We start from the raw sequence: 12,477 nt of genomic DNA on the forward strand, positions 1-12,477 counted from the left end.
TTCACCGGTACCTGTCTATGGCATTCTGGGAAAATAGAGGAGACTGTCAATCAAAAAATTGCGATGGTATAATAGTAAAATTCCCCAGACTGAGATGCCCGTAGACTGAAGAACTGTCAAGGCTTCGTTTGTGACGCCTCCACGTTCAGTTTTTCCCTTCGCATGAGTTTTCGTTTTAGAGAAATTCAAGTAGGTTAACTCTGTAATTCCTGAGTTAGACTAGCGTCTAACTTCTCCTTAGAATAACACCCCTTAGCCAAACATTAAGTTACGAGAATACAGGAAATGATCATCAATTGAGGAAGACCTTGAATGTCAAACAAATTCTCCTTGTTATAATCGTAGGAAATGTGTAGAGAACAATATGGAGAATATGCATACTGATGTCAGGGTGTAGAGGGTTACGGTAGGTTGTGCCTGAAATCCACACCGACACGTTTAAGGTCGGCGTTGTTTAAGTTCTGTTATCAGGTTATCAGAAGTGCACTCCGGTCTCAAACGCCAGTCCTTGTTTCCAAGCTCCCCTTCCTTCTTGATAAAAGGCCCTGGAAATCACAATGGCTACGTCACTAACATCATGTGAAGTCTCAACCAGTTTCAATATGATACATAAACGCTCGCTTTGACGCGTGAAGGTGCTTCTTGCAAATTAGTTCAATATCGCTCTTGCAAGGCTTTCCCAAAATTTGTTGTCAGAGGGACGCCTATAAGTACTCTCTTCAATCTACCACAAAATGGTTATCCACAAGGGAAGATCTTCAACACAAACGAAATACTAATACTTCAGTTATTGCTCTTTTATTTGTCTTTCAAAGATAATTTAAGTTTTCAAGCTACCATCTGTTTCCTGTTCCATTCTAATTTAAAATGTAATACCAGCAGCAAACAACTTAACTCGGGTTCCCCCAGGAATGAAAACCTTTTACATGAAATTGTAGCATTTACACTGTCAAAAGATTTTAAAACCTGCTGACTCAAAGTTTGTTGCAAAGAGTAAAAGAAAATAGGCAGCCATATTTAAAATGTCTTACTAGAGCCGAGTTATGTACCCGCATCTACGGATAGTTTAAAGCAGGGCGTTGTAAGTAATTAGGAAAAGCTTGGATGTTTGACCAGTCTCTGTTCAGCCGAGGCCGCTAGTTCCTCACGAAGACTATAGTAAGGCACAAAGCCCACAATCAGCCAATCAAATAAAAAACCATTAGGCATGCCACACGCGTTTTCCCGCGATTTGTGGAGATTACTTATTACGATTTCATTAATTCTTTAAGTCTTTTTCGTAATCTGTGATTAGCTATCGTGTAATACTCGGTTAAGAACCTCTTAAACCCAACCCTCTAAGTGTCACAGAAATAAAACACTAAACGCAGAAGCATCTGGACATACAACCAGAAAATACAAAACAAAATATTGATCAGGGATTAAACAGCAGTTTCTCAGGCTTGGAATAATTCGAAAAAGAAAGGTATATTGCTCCCGAGAGCAATATTTTGGTAAAAAACAATTCGCGAACAATTAACAACGAAAACTGGAACGACTAACTTCTGATAAGAAAGGGAATAAACAAGTACCATAACTGGGCTCATGTGGCTGCGCGGCGCAGAAAACAGATACTGCCTTACTCTTAAAGTGAAAAAAAAAACCTGGCACACGAGGCCAAAACTGTTTGCGCCAAGCACTATAGTACATATTTAAGATGCGTCAACGCATTTTTCGAACTGTTATGGTTATTACAACTTAAGTTCCTTTAAAGTAAAGAGCAGCTTCGTCCATACGGTGATATTCTGCGTCGTTTTAACATCCCAGTTACCTTTCATCTTTTGGCAGTTTGCCCCTCCAAAGGAGCATCAATAAGACAATGGAGAACAAACATGGGTCAGGATAGACAGATGCAACTGACGAACAATCAGGCTAAATTTTCAAGATGCTGATCGACAAACGGAGGCGAAGCTTCTCTCAGCAACGGCAACATTTAAATGAACATTTAAGTAATTCAGCTGATATTTAGTTCGACGAAAACGAAGTTAGTCTGGAAGAGCCAACATCACAGGTTTCTAGAGAGCTGTTTTCCCTGAATGACCTCTTTGATCTCTTGCAAGTCAAGAGTCTCGTACTTCAACAGAGCTTCGGCTAAACGGTTGTGTTCCTTAGAGTGAGTCTGTAGTATATTCTTCGCTCTTTCGTATGAGTCCTAAAACACAACACAAGGATTATTACCCCGTCAAGTAAATAACTAGCAGTCAACAGCTAACACCCCCCCCCCCCAAAAAAAAAAAAAAAACGGAAAAGCCTTTTGATTCCAATATCCCAAAGTAACTTCCATTGATTTGTTTTCATTTGGGTGTTACGTCAAAATCTGCAACCCTTCTTTGTTGCTTCTTGCCCCTATTTATCTGTCATATTGACGATGTGCTGATATTATGAAGTAAAAATGACATGTTGATCACTTTTAGGAGTGAAAGAGTTCAAAGTCTTCGAAAGTTTGGTTGTTGTTCACTGTTTATTACTTTCAGCTGGGAGGATGACACAATTATATTCTCACGATCGACATGTTTCTCTTTCTCCGAGTCTAATCACCAATGCCGCGTTATGCAAGATATATTCAAACTCTTTCCGAGAGCAGAAAAAAGTAGAATATCTATACTATCTACTTCTACTATCTCCTTCGCATTGTTGCACAGTTAGTCGCCTTGTGGGGACAGCTAACCTAAATTCTTGCCTTTTGGTGATTGCATAAACGTGGTTACCCTTTGTAATATTTTTTGCTCACCTTCAAAAGCTGCTTGACTTCACTTTCAATAAGTGCCTGTAACTCAGGACTCGATTTCGAAACATCCTTCACTTGAACCATACCGACCTGAGAGAGCAGAAAGAGATATATACATTCGTCTTCCCTGACTCTAATGATTTAGTTACTTCTACAATATAACAATTGATGAGAAGCGTTGCGAGAAACTTGGCAGCATAAGCGACAGAAAACCTCTCCAAAATTGGCCTTATAGATAAAGAACGACGATAGAAGGATAAAATGATAAACTGGATGCTTGCATGATTTTTCGATTGCTCTTCTTGCACAATCCGCCATGTTGAACGCACAACTGTTGACATCAAAGCAAGGCCAGTTGTGGTCAAACTCATGGCGGCGTTGCTAACTCTTTGGGTTCTCCCGAGTTTTCGCTGCTGTCGGGGAAGGCTACATGTGTTCCATGGGAACACTACTCACATGGTCTACACGAAAACTCGGAACACACATTTCCTTTCGAGAGACTACTTATAAATGACTTCCAGAAGCTTCCCTCTCTTTCTACTTATTGTCACTTGTTCCAATATGCTTAGTCCAAACAACGTGTTGTATCTCCTAAACGTACCTTGTCACTCATGCCGTACATAGACACCATGGCGTGTGCAATCTTGTTTGACGCTTCCATGTCGCTTGCGGCTCCTAACAGATACATAATCAAATAAAAAAATTTTTTTTAAAAAGCGCAAAGGGACTGTGTAAAAACACCTGCTCATGAAGCCAACATTATTACAGAGAAATAATCATCTAACCTCCGTGCACTAAAGCCAGTTTTCCTGACTTGTGTCTAAATACATTGAACGTGTGACATTAATCTTACAAATAAGCTGTAAATTACAGCCTTGTCACGTACCCATTGTGATGTTCTCTTTGCCAAATATAATTTCCTCTGCCACACGGCCGCCCATTGCCACATCCAGCCGTGCTAGAAGCTGGGCTCTAGACCAGTTTAACTCGTCTTTCTCAGGGAGCATGGCGACCTTTAAACAAAGAAGAAGAATGTGTTGAGTTACAGAGTAATTGACCTGTCTACCCTCTTTTCTTCATGGATACTATCTGAAGGTTTTGCTCCATTGGATTTCTTTTAAATTAAGGTTAGGAGGTTGAAGATCTCGGCGGCACCTTGCATAAACTTTTCCCCAGGCAAAGAAATGCTGCAAAACGTTTACGAACATGATACTTACCATTCCCAGGGACTGACCCCGCGGCACAATGGTTGCTTTATGTATCGGCAAAGCTTCAGGAGTATAAAGCGCCACGAGCGCATGTCCTCCCTCGTGATACGCCACAAGTTCCCTGTTCTTGGCTTCAATGACTTTACTTTTCCTTTCGGGACCTACAGCAATACGAGACAATATTGAGCACAAGCAAACCCACGGACCAGTGGAACACGCACTGGCCTCGTTGTGTGCGCGTGGGATCACGGATTGAAAGGTCTCGTTTTGAAGAATGATCAGGCAGTTCTCTCGTGTTATCCGATCCAGGAAGAGAGGAATACTACCAATCGCATCATGCTTAGGAAACACGGATAAGCTCAAGCATTTAAGCCATTTGGATGTAGGGGTCGTAAGACTTCACCTAAACCTTACCATCAGTTTTAGACGGCTTACATTGGATACTTTTCGGTGAAACATTGTACAAAAACAAAATAGTTAAACTAAATATGCTAACGAAAACACTCATCAGAGATGAATACTAAGCCAAAGAATGAAAAAGAAAAACGACCGTCAGGATGAAAAGAATACTACCATCAACAACAAACCATGACATTGTAGCTTGTACGAGTTCGTCAAATTCTAAGATTGACCAGTCGCAGTCTCGGTGAGAATTTTTGAGCTTATTACTTCCCATACTGCAGTTTGGAGCTCATGCAATTGAGCTGACAAGGCGGCGATTGAAAAAAAACAAAAAAACAAAAAGAGAAACAAAGGCAAATTAAAGATAAAGTAAAGCCAAACTTACCCATGATGATTTTGTCTTTGGCGAATTCAAGGTGCTTCGTTGAGACGCTCGCATCTCCTTCACTTGCTGCATAAATTGCTGCCACATTCACCATGTTGGCTAAATCAGCACCTTTATAAAGAGAAAAGTCCATGCTATATATAAGGTACTGGTACCTCATATACATTCATATTTAACGTCACTATCCGCCTAAATTTTTAATATACGTCTAAAAATTTAGCTTTACAAAATAACGTCAATACTATGTGCGCTGTCACTGTTCAACAGTATACGTCTAGGGGTTTGCACAACTGTCTCAAACTGTCCTAACTCTACATATTTAGAAGAGGAAATGAAATCAGGAGAGCGGTTCTCTAATGCTCGACTACAGATTAAGTTCGACAGAATGTTTGACCTTCATACCTGAGAAACCAACAGTTCCTCTTGCAAGCACTTCTACATCGATTTCTGCAGAAATAAGCAGCAGGGGGAGATAAACACCAAACTCTATGAAAACTGGTTCGCAAGTTCAAGAAATAGTTGCTTCTAAATGCTGTTACCCAGCGCTTTAAGTGCAAAACTGTGAATCGCCGATATATACAGCATCTACAATGCGAGGGCAGGCTATTATCATTTTGGAAGCAGTGAAGGGGGTACAAAAGAACAGTAACAAAGTTACGAAAGCAAAAAGAAGTATTAGTCAGCCGACGATTTATTTGACTCATAATATGAATGGGATTAGAATAGGCATACCTTCAGCAACTTGTACTTTCTTCAGATGCACCTTGAGGATGTCATGTCGCCCTTTCACATCCGGCATGGGTACCGTTATCTTAGTGTCAAATCGGCCAGGTCTGATAAGAGCCCTGTGTGATGCACATTATGAAGGATTAGTTCTAATAAAAATAGGTTCCGCTGTTAAAAACATCCAATTTTCCTTGTGTTTCAGTAATCTCTGTCATGTCAAATTAATTTTTATTGCTAAAAGGCTGTTCTAAAAAAACCGCATAAAATATGTATGAAAAGTAAAAAAAGAAAAAAAATTTAAAGAATGACACGGAACATACTTGTCTAAAACCTCTGGGAAGTTTGTTGCTCCAATAACGACTATTCCTTCTCCTGTATCAAACCTGTAAAAAAGATGTTTCATGTATGAGACGAAGCGTAATGTACATTCGCTCCATGTGATACTTGCTTCAAGTCTGGCAGAGAGATTATTCAGTATTCGAAAAAACTATATCAGCTGGTTTAATCAAGTTTAGTAGTAAACTTTTGTGGGGCTGAAAAGTCCACCTTTAATTCAGATAAAAAGATTATTCTCGTTATTCCTAGTGTTTTACAATATTTATAATTCATAGCTAAATAATAAAAAAAAGGAAGTGTACTTCGAATCAGGGATTAAATTGAAACACACCATACATTTGCATGCATACATGTTTCACGTTTTAAGTACAACTCAGTAGTTATAAAGCTGGCTACATCACTTAAGAGTTATCTTTGTGTTTCACTCAAAATAAAATTGTAGTGCTCAATGAGTCACAAAAAAATCCTTTCAAATGTGTAGAACTGATCTTTTTCAAAAAAAGAGCCACAAGAAAGAAAACAAGTACTCACCCATCCAATTCAACAAGCAACTGATTCAGGGTCATTCTGGAATATGGCTGATGATCGTGGACAATTCTTGTCCCACCAATCGCGTCCAACTCATCAATGAACACTATGCAGGGGGCATGCTCTTTTGCAGCAGCTAAAATAAAACAAAGAAAGTGATTATTTGCATTCCTTTTGCACAGAATTGTATCAAATCTTTATCAAATTCTCACGAGGAAACTGACACATTAACAATAATAATTATCAACAGCCTGGGAGCAGGTTAAGGGTAGGGTACATCCTGCACCCTGAACTCTTAGCCACACCCTTGTCTTCACTCACCGAAAAGATTCCTGACTCGAGCAGCTCCAACACCAACAAACATTTCATCAAACTCTGAACCAGAGCAGAAGAAGAAAGGAACCCCAGCCTCACCAGCAACAGCCTTGGCAAGAAGAGTCTTGCCTGTTCCTGGTGAGCCAATGAGAAGAACTCCTACGAACAACACAAAATAACATCAATTAGAGAATGAAAACAAAAGAAAAAAGAATTGAGTTGACCTTGGCTACTCACCTGTTGGCATCTTGCCTCCAAGTCTTTTGAATCTCTCTGGATTTCTTAGAAACTCCACCACATCCTTTAATTCTTGCTTAGCTTCATCCACCTGAACAATGGAGAAAATTTGGCACCGTGTAGTTACATTCACAACATGTACAAATTAATAACACAAAAATTCTATGTTTCCCATCTCAAAAGTCTTGAAGAATCAGCTCAAATTATTGAAAACTTCCCTCCCTATCCTAGATTCAAGAATCTAGGATAGGGAATTGTGGATCGAGGGGACTGTCTACATTATTTTGGGCAATACTTCACATACAAAAGCAGAAATTTATAATTGAAGTACTGTCAATTTCAAAACAATTTTAGGGCCAAGGAATGGAAAGTTAAATCAAACCTTGCTGGGAATTACATCACACACCTTTCTTGGGAACATATGTTGGTGAGTAAAACAGCTTTATTTAATTGAGCTGAGACTGCAAGGGTAGGGTAGAGAGAGCCAAATCACGAATGAGACTAACAGCTTTGATGTCAACCCAATTCATACAACATTTACAGGGACAGCAATCTACAGAAATCTGTCAAGATGTTTACTTTTGCTACAGACTTACCCCCTGAACATCACTAAATTTGCACTTTCTGTCTGTGGTGTTGGGCTGAATATCTTTGTGACCTGAAGTTACTGTGAGTTAAAATAACAAAAAACATCCTCATCATGTACCACAGATTGAGTGGCTAAATACAACAACAACACTTTACAAATCTTATTAGCACATACATAGAGTATTATGCCAAGTCAAAGTGAGTGTGACCATAAAAAAAAATGCTTTGATTGATGTACAACCAGCAATGGTCCAACTAATCACTAAAGGCAACTTATTAAAATTGGATAGCAGTGAGACAGGGGTCACATGAAATCATTAGTTCGACTGTTGCTAGGAACACGCACTGAATTCGATGAAATCTTGCCAGCTATTTAAAATATTACAATTAAAATAAATTTGTACAACAAGCAGAGGTTGGGGGAAACAAAAAAAATTTTTTTTTTTTTTAAATAAATGAGAAAGCAAGTCCAACAGTCTAGGGAATGCAAATTTCAGACACTACAAATGAAGCTGGACAGGTGCTTGTTTAGGTTTTTGTATCATCAAATCAAAACACACTAAAAGTTATATTTCACAGAACAGCTACGCTGATAACACCTATTCATATGCACAGGATATAATGCCTACATTTGGGTGGGTGCCTAGATTTCAGTTCCAGGTTCAAATTGGAAAGCTTATAGCCAATCACCCTTGAGAAAATTGGTGTTACAATTTGGATCATTGCATTAATAAAAAGTAATAATTACTTCACTTGATAACAGTAACTTTAGACTGTTCTATAACACCTCACACTTACATTTCATTTGAAGTTGCCCCTCAATCAGCGAGGTGATCAGAAAAAGGGCAATCAAAAATCTGACTGTGTTCCAAAATTGTTCGCGGAAGAATGAACCTGCAAAGTAACAGAGTAAAATCTGTCACTGAAGTATTTTTCAAACAATAAATTTTCTGTGTTATGAAGGTATAGTATATGTTAAAGCCTCCTGGATCAACCAGAAGTGTCCTCTTGAAAAAAAGAACTATACTGAGCTCACCTTTCTGGTTTTGAGTAATGACATGTATTGGACTGTCCTCAGTCCCAGTTTGAACTAAAGGAGAGGTTGGTGCCCCATGGGATGATGTACTACCATAATCATTGCCTGAAGAAAAGATCTAAACACAGACACACACACAAAAAAACAAAGTATAAGGGCCAATTATCAATGTCTTAAGGATAAGAATCCCTATCCAATAAACCCCCCACCCTCATAAGGAGACCAAAGTTTTTCATGAACCCACCCTCCCTTCCCCCTTAAAAAACCCAAGATACAAGAAAGAGCTTAATGACATTGGGCTAAAATTATGCTGGGCCAATTTTTTGAAAGTGCCCATTCTCTGAAAAGCCCCCTCATCTAGAACCCATGTCGGTTCCCTCAACAGTAATTGTATAATAGTATTCAGGAAAGCTCAAGTGGCCAGTGAAGAATAAAGTCCTACTATAAGGTGAATTAACATCTCTTTTCCTTAGGCTATAAATATTTTCCTTTCAGTAAAAAATACACATATGCATACATATAAGCATTTAACTGGAATATAGGACAGAAGTTGCAGCTTCTCAAAACAAAGATATCTTGGAATTGGTACAACCTTTGCAAAATTCAAATGCACAAAAAATAAATATTTAGTTTTATACCTTTTTCATGTCAACTTGGTTAACTCTGTCTGTCATCACCAGTGCCTGTAAATTTTAACATTATTTTTAACAAAGCTAATTCAGCTGCATCTTACTAAGTGAAATAATTTGATCAGTTATGAAAGGATTTATCAAGGACTGATAATCTCATCAATTTCAAAACAATTTAGTAATCTTTATTAACTAAACTTTATATATTGTATTTACTTTGCAAAAAACCCAGGCACAAAAAAATTAAACTTAGGCAACTTTACCTTCAAGTATTCATTTGTCACAGATTGGTCTATGGCATACTTTCCACTCTCATATCTCCTCACAACATAATTTGGATCCTCCTGAACCAAGGCCTGAAAGTTACACACAGATGGTTATAACACAATCATTCCTGCTTGTCTTACAATCCATTTTATTCATAACAACTATCTTTAAATAGATTTGTACCATGTGAGCACACAAGCCAACATAAACTGACCCGTAAATATTCTGACTGAGCCCTGGGATTGTGTTCTTCTGCATTAGCTCTCTCCTCCAGCTGCTGTATTCGCCGTGAAGAATACGAATGTATTCCTCTGTTTTGGGTGTGAACTACAGTAAAGGAGATCAAAACTTTGCAGTCACATTTTTAACATAATTTTGCCACAACAGGACTGTAGTGAAATTTATATCACAGGTAACCCTACTTTATATGCTGTGAGTACTTTATCAGCAGTGTTCTCAAGCTAGGGACCTTACATTTGGTCAAACATATTATCATGCACAGTTGATACACTTACATGATGTGTGTAGCCATGGTATTTTTGAAAAAGATGTCATGAAGATGGAAGACTTGTGCCTTGAATAATCAGTTATACTTGAAAATCCTGTCAAGAAAAGATGCAATCAGTAAGTCAACAACCAAGTGAGACAAATTCTCAAGTTGTGCAATAGCTCTGTCAACTTTTTCCAGAGTTGCTATCTAGTGACCTAAAGAGAGGGCATGAATTTATCCTATACTAAAGCTTGCAAAACATGTGTGGTACTAAAGAAATAGGCTACTTCTGTTGCAGGTTTAGCTCCAAAATTACTGAAATTCTGCCAAAACTATTTTAAAGGTTTAGTTAAAAAAAAAATTAAAAAATTTTCAGACTCACAGCCCAGTTTCTCAGTTTTAGCTGACTGCTTTTAACAGTTTTACCATCACATCTACAGTATCACAAAATGAAACCTATCAGCTTTACCATGTTTATTCTTGAAAAATGAATCTGAAGAGACATGAGATACTCTCCACAAGTTATCAGTGCTGTTTGTGTTACACTGACAGATAGACAAAGCTGTGGTCAGCTGAGATAACAGTTCAGCTGGAATAGATGACAAACCAAATTCTTCAAGAAATGTGGTGTAAGGATCCTAAAAGTGAAAAGAAAAAATTATGACAACTAGTACTCATAGTTGATATAGAAGGTATATAATAAAGTACACATGACAGTTATAAGTGCAAAAACAAATTGAAGAAAAGATGAAAACTCTTGACCCAGATGCAATCACATTGAGACTTTGTACAACAGAAATTGGAAATTTATTGTCAATTTGAGACATTTACAACTTCATTTGTACTAGCCCAATCAAAACTTCCCCATCAAAAGAAAATAATTAGACTTAAAATATCAGATAAATAATGTTTGTGCTATGTGAAAATAGATATGGATTCTCCATAATTAGGTCCGAAATACAATCAGGATTTGAGTAACTGGGCTGCGTTGTTTGAAAGGGGGTTAACGTTAATCTAGGATTAAAAGTTAACCTTGTCTTCAATTTCTCATGTAGAAGAGCATGTATAAATGTAAGAGCTGAGGATTTATTGGGGGAATTATCTCAATATGACTTGAAAATAACAAGAAAAAAAATACAAAAGAAAAATCCCCTTGTGAAGCTATTTAACTGAATCAAAAATTTACACTGATGCAGGGTTAGGTTAACTGTGTTTCAAAGAACCTGGGCCTAGGCTTTCATCCCTAGACACTTCCCCTAACCTTCTGAAAAGATGGAATGGTTGTGTGGGTGTACATATATCTGGTTAAGAATTAACTTTTTAAACCTACACTGTCAGATGTTACTGTGTCTGAGGTAGTTGCCACACTTGGTTCTGTTTTTACTTTTGAGTTGTTATCATGCTGTGTTTTTGTCTGTATATATGACATACACCTTCCAATGGATGACTTCTTGACACTATTTAACACTGTTGTCATTTGGTAAAGAAGTCCTCCAGCCTAGAGAACACAGAAAATAATTGATGAAGAAAATAAAAACACATAAATACTTGATTGAATGAATGGAAAAAAGAAACAAACTCCAACTGAACATTAAAACTTTTGAGTCAAAAGGGGGGGGGGGGGGTTTGATGACAGAATAAGTGCCTTGTCCTTTTCGGTACATAAACCCCAGATAAGGAGATTAGAATGACAACTCAATCTGATGATTACTACTTTATTATCACTTCTACCAGCACCATAATAAACATCTCTCTGCACAGCTCAAGTAGATACACAGGTATGTTTATTGGCTGTAACTCCACGAAATTAAAATTTAGAACATGGACATCCTTTATTATGACAGGAAATTTTGGGTACAACTGCAAAAAAGAGAGGGAGCTAGTAATAAGCACTTCCTGTGCACTACATCTAATCAATTTCGATTTAATTTTTAAGAGGTTCAGAAGTTATGATATTAGTATCACATCAATCTTCGCAGAAACACTCGCATACTTAGTTTACGCAAAAAGCTTTACAGTCCAGTTACTACCGCTGTGTGCCATGCTTGAATCCATCTTTTCGCAAAACGTTAAAAGCTACGATCGAGTATACACCAAAGATGTGACAAGAGAAACGAAATGTGACAGGGAAATAAAGAACAGTGTTTAATATGACGTAGAGAATTTTGAGACAAGCACGTGAGACAAACACGGGAAAATTAAAAAAGTTCATTGCTTTACCGGCTTAAAACATGTTTTAGATACCTGAGGGGTGATTCCTGATGGAGAAAACATCTTTTGCTTGTTAGTAACAAAATTGAATCACCGCATAGGAAGTAGATTCCGAGAATTTAGTTACACAACATAATCACAGAGTCCATTATACTTTCCTTCTGAGGCATGAATGTTGCATCATGGGTTTTGGTGGTGAGCCGCTGACTAAAATAAACGCGGGAAACACAGAAGTTGAGTACAGTGCACCGTCCCTGAGCAATTGCCGTAAAATCAAGTTTAAAGATGTTTGTGAAAAAAGCTGTGGCAGATTTGAAAAGAAAATCATATGCACTTGTTCTTAAAAAATGAA

General features: G+C 37.8%; 1 protein-coding gene across 1 annotated transcript; it reads right to left on the reverse strand.

Annotated features, from left to right (window-relative positions):
• Window positions 1–782: 782 nt before the first annotated feature.
• LOC131768773 (uncharacterized) lies at window positions 783–12,298 on the reverse strand. The gene is made up of 22 exons (XM_059084500.2): window positions 12,159–12,298; window positions 11,245–11,412; window positions 10,384–10,552; window positions 9,940–10,026; window positions 9,639–9,751; window positions 9,421–9,513; window positions 9,167–9,211; window positions 8,529–8,646; window positions 8,291–8,386; window positions 7,501–7,571; window positions 6,905–6,995; window positions 6,674–6,826; window positions 6,356–6,488; window positions 5,809–5,871; window positions 5,495–5,607; window positions 5,165–5,209; window positions 4,763–4,873; window positions 3,985–4,136; window positions 3,654–3,780; window positions 3,369–3,442; window positions 2,771–2,857; window positions 783–2,191 (listed from the first exon to the last, which is right to left on the reverse strand). Exons 1-22 carry the CDS (start codon window positions 12,186–12,188, stop codon window positions 2,045–2,047), a joined length of 2,286 nt encoding a protein of 761 aa, XP_058940483.1. The 5' UTR covers window positions 12,189–12,298; the 3' UTR covers window positions 783–2,044.
• Between the last annotated feature and the right edge of the window lie 179 nt (window positions 12,299–12,477).

This window comes from Pocillopora verrucosa, chromosome 10 (genome assembly GCF_036669915.1).
Source record: "Pocillopora verrucosa isolate sample1 chromosome 10, ASM3666991v2, whole genome shotgun sequence".
Lineage (NCBI taxonomy): Eukaryota > Metazoa > Cnidaria > Anthozoa > Scleractinia > Pocilloporidae > Pocillopora > Pocillopora verrucosa.

Bases quoted from the DNA above. Each gene is read 5' to 3' on its own strand.
- LOC131768773 (XM_059084500.2), bottom strand. From the start codon at position 12,188: ATGTTTTCTCCATCAGGAATCACCCCTCAG. The intron at 11,413-12,158 runs GTATCTAAAACA...TGTGTTCTCTAG, and splicing joins CATCAGGAATCACCCCTCAG to GCTGGAGGACTTCTTTACCA. The intron at 6,996-7,500 runs GTAAGTCTGTAG...TCCATTGTTCAG, and splicing joins AATTTAGTGATGTTCAGGGG to GTGGATGAAGCTAAGCAAGA.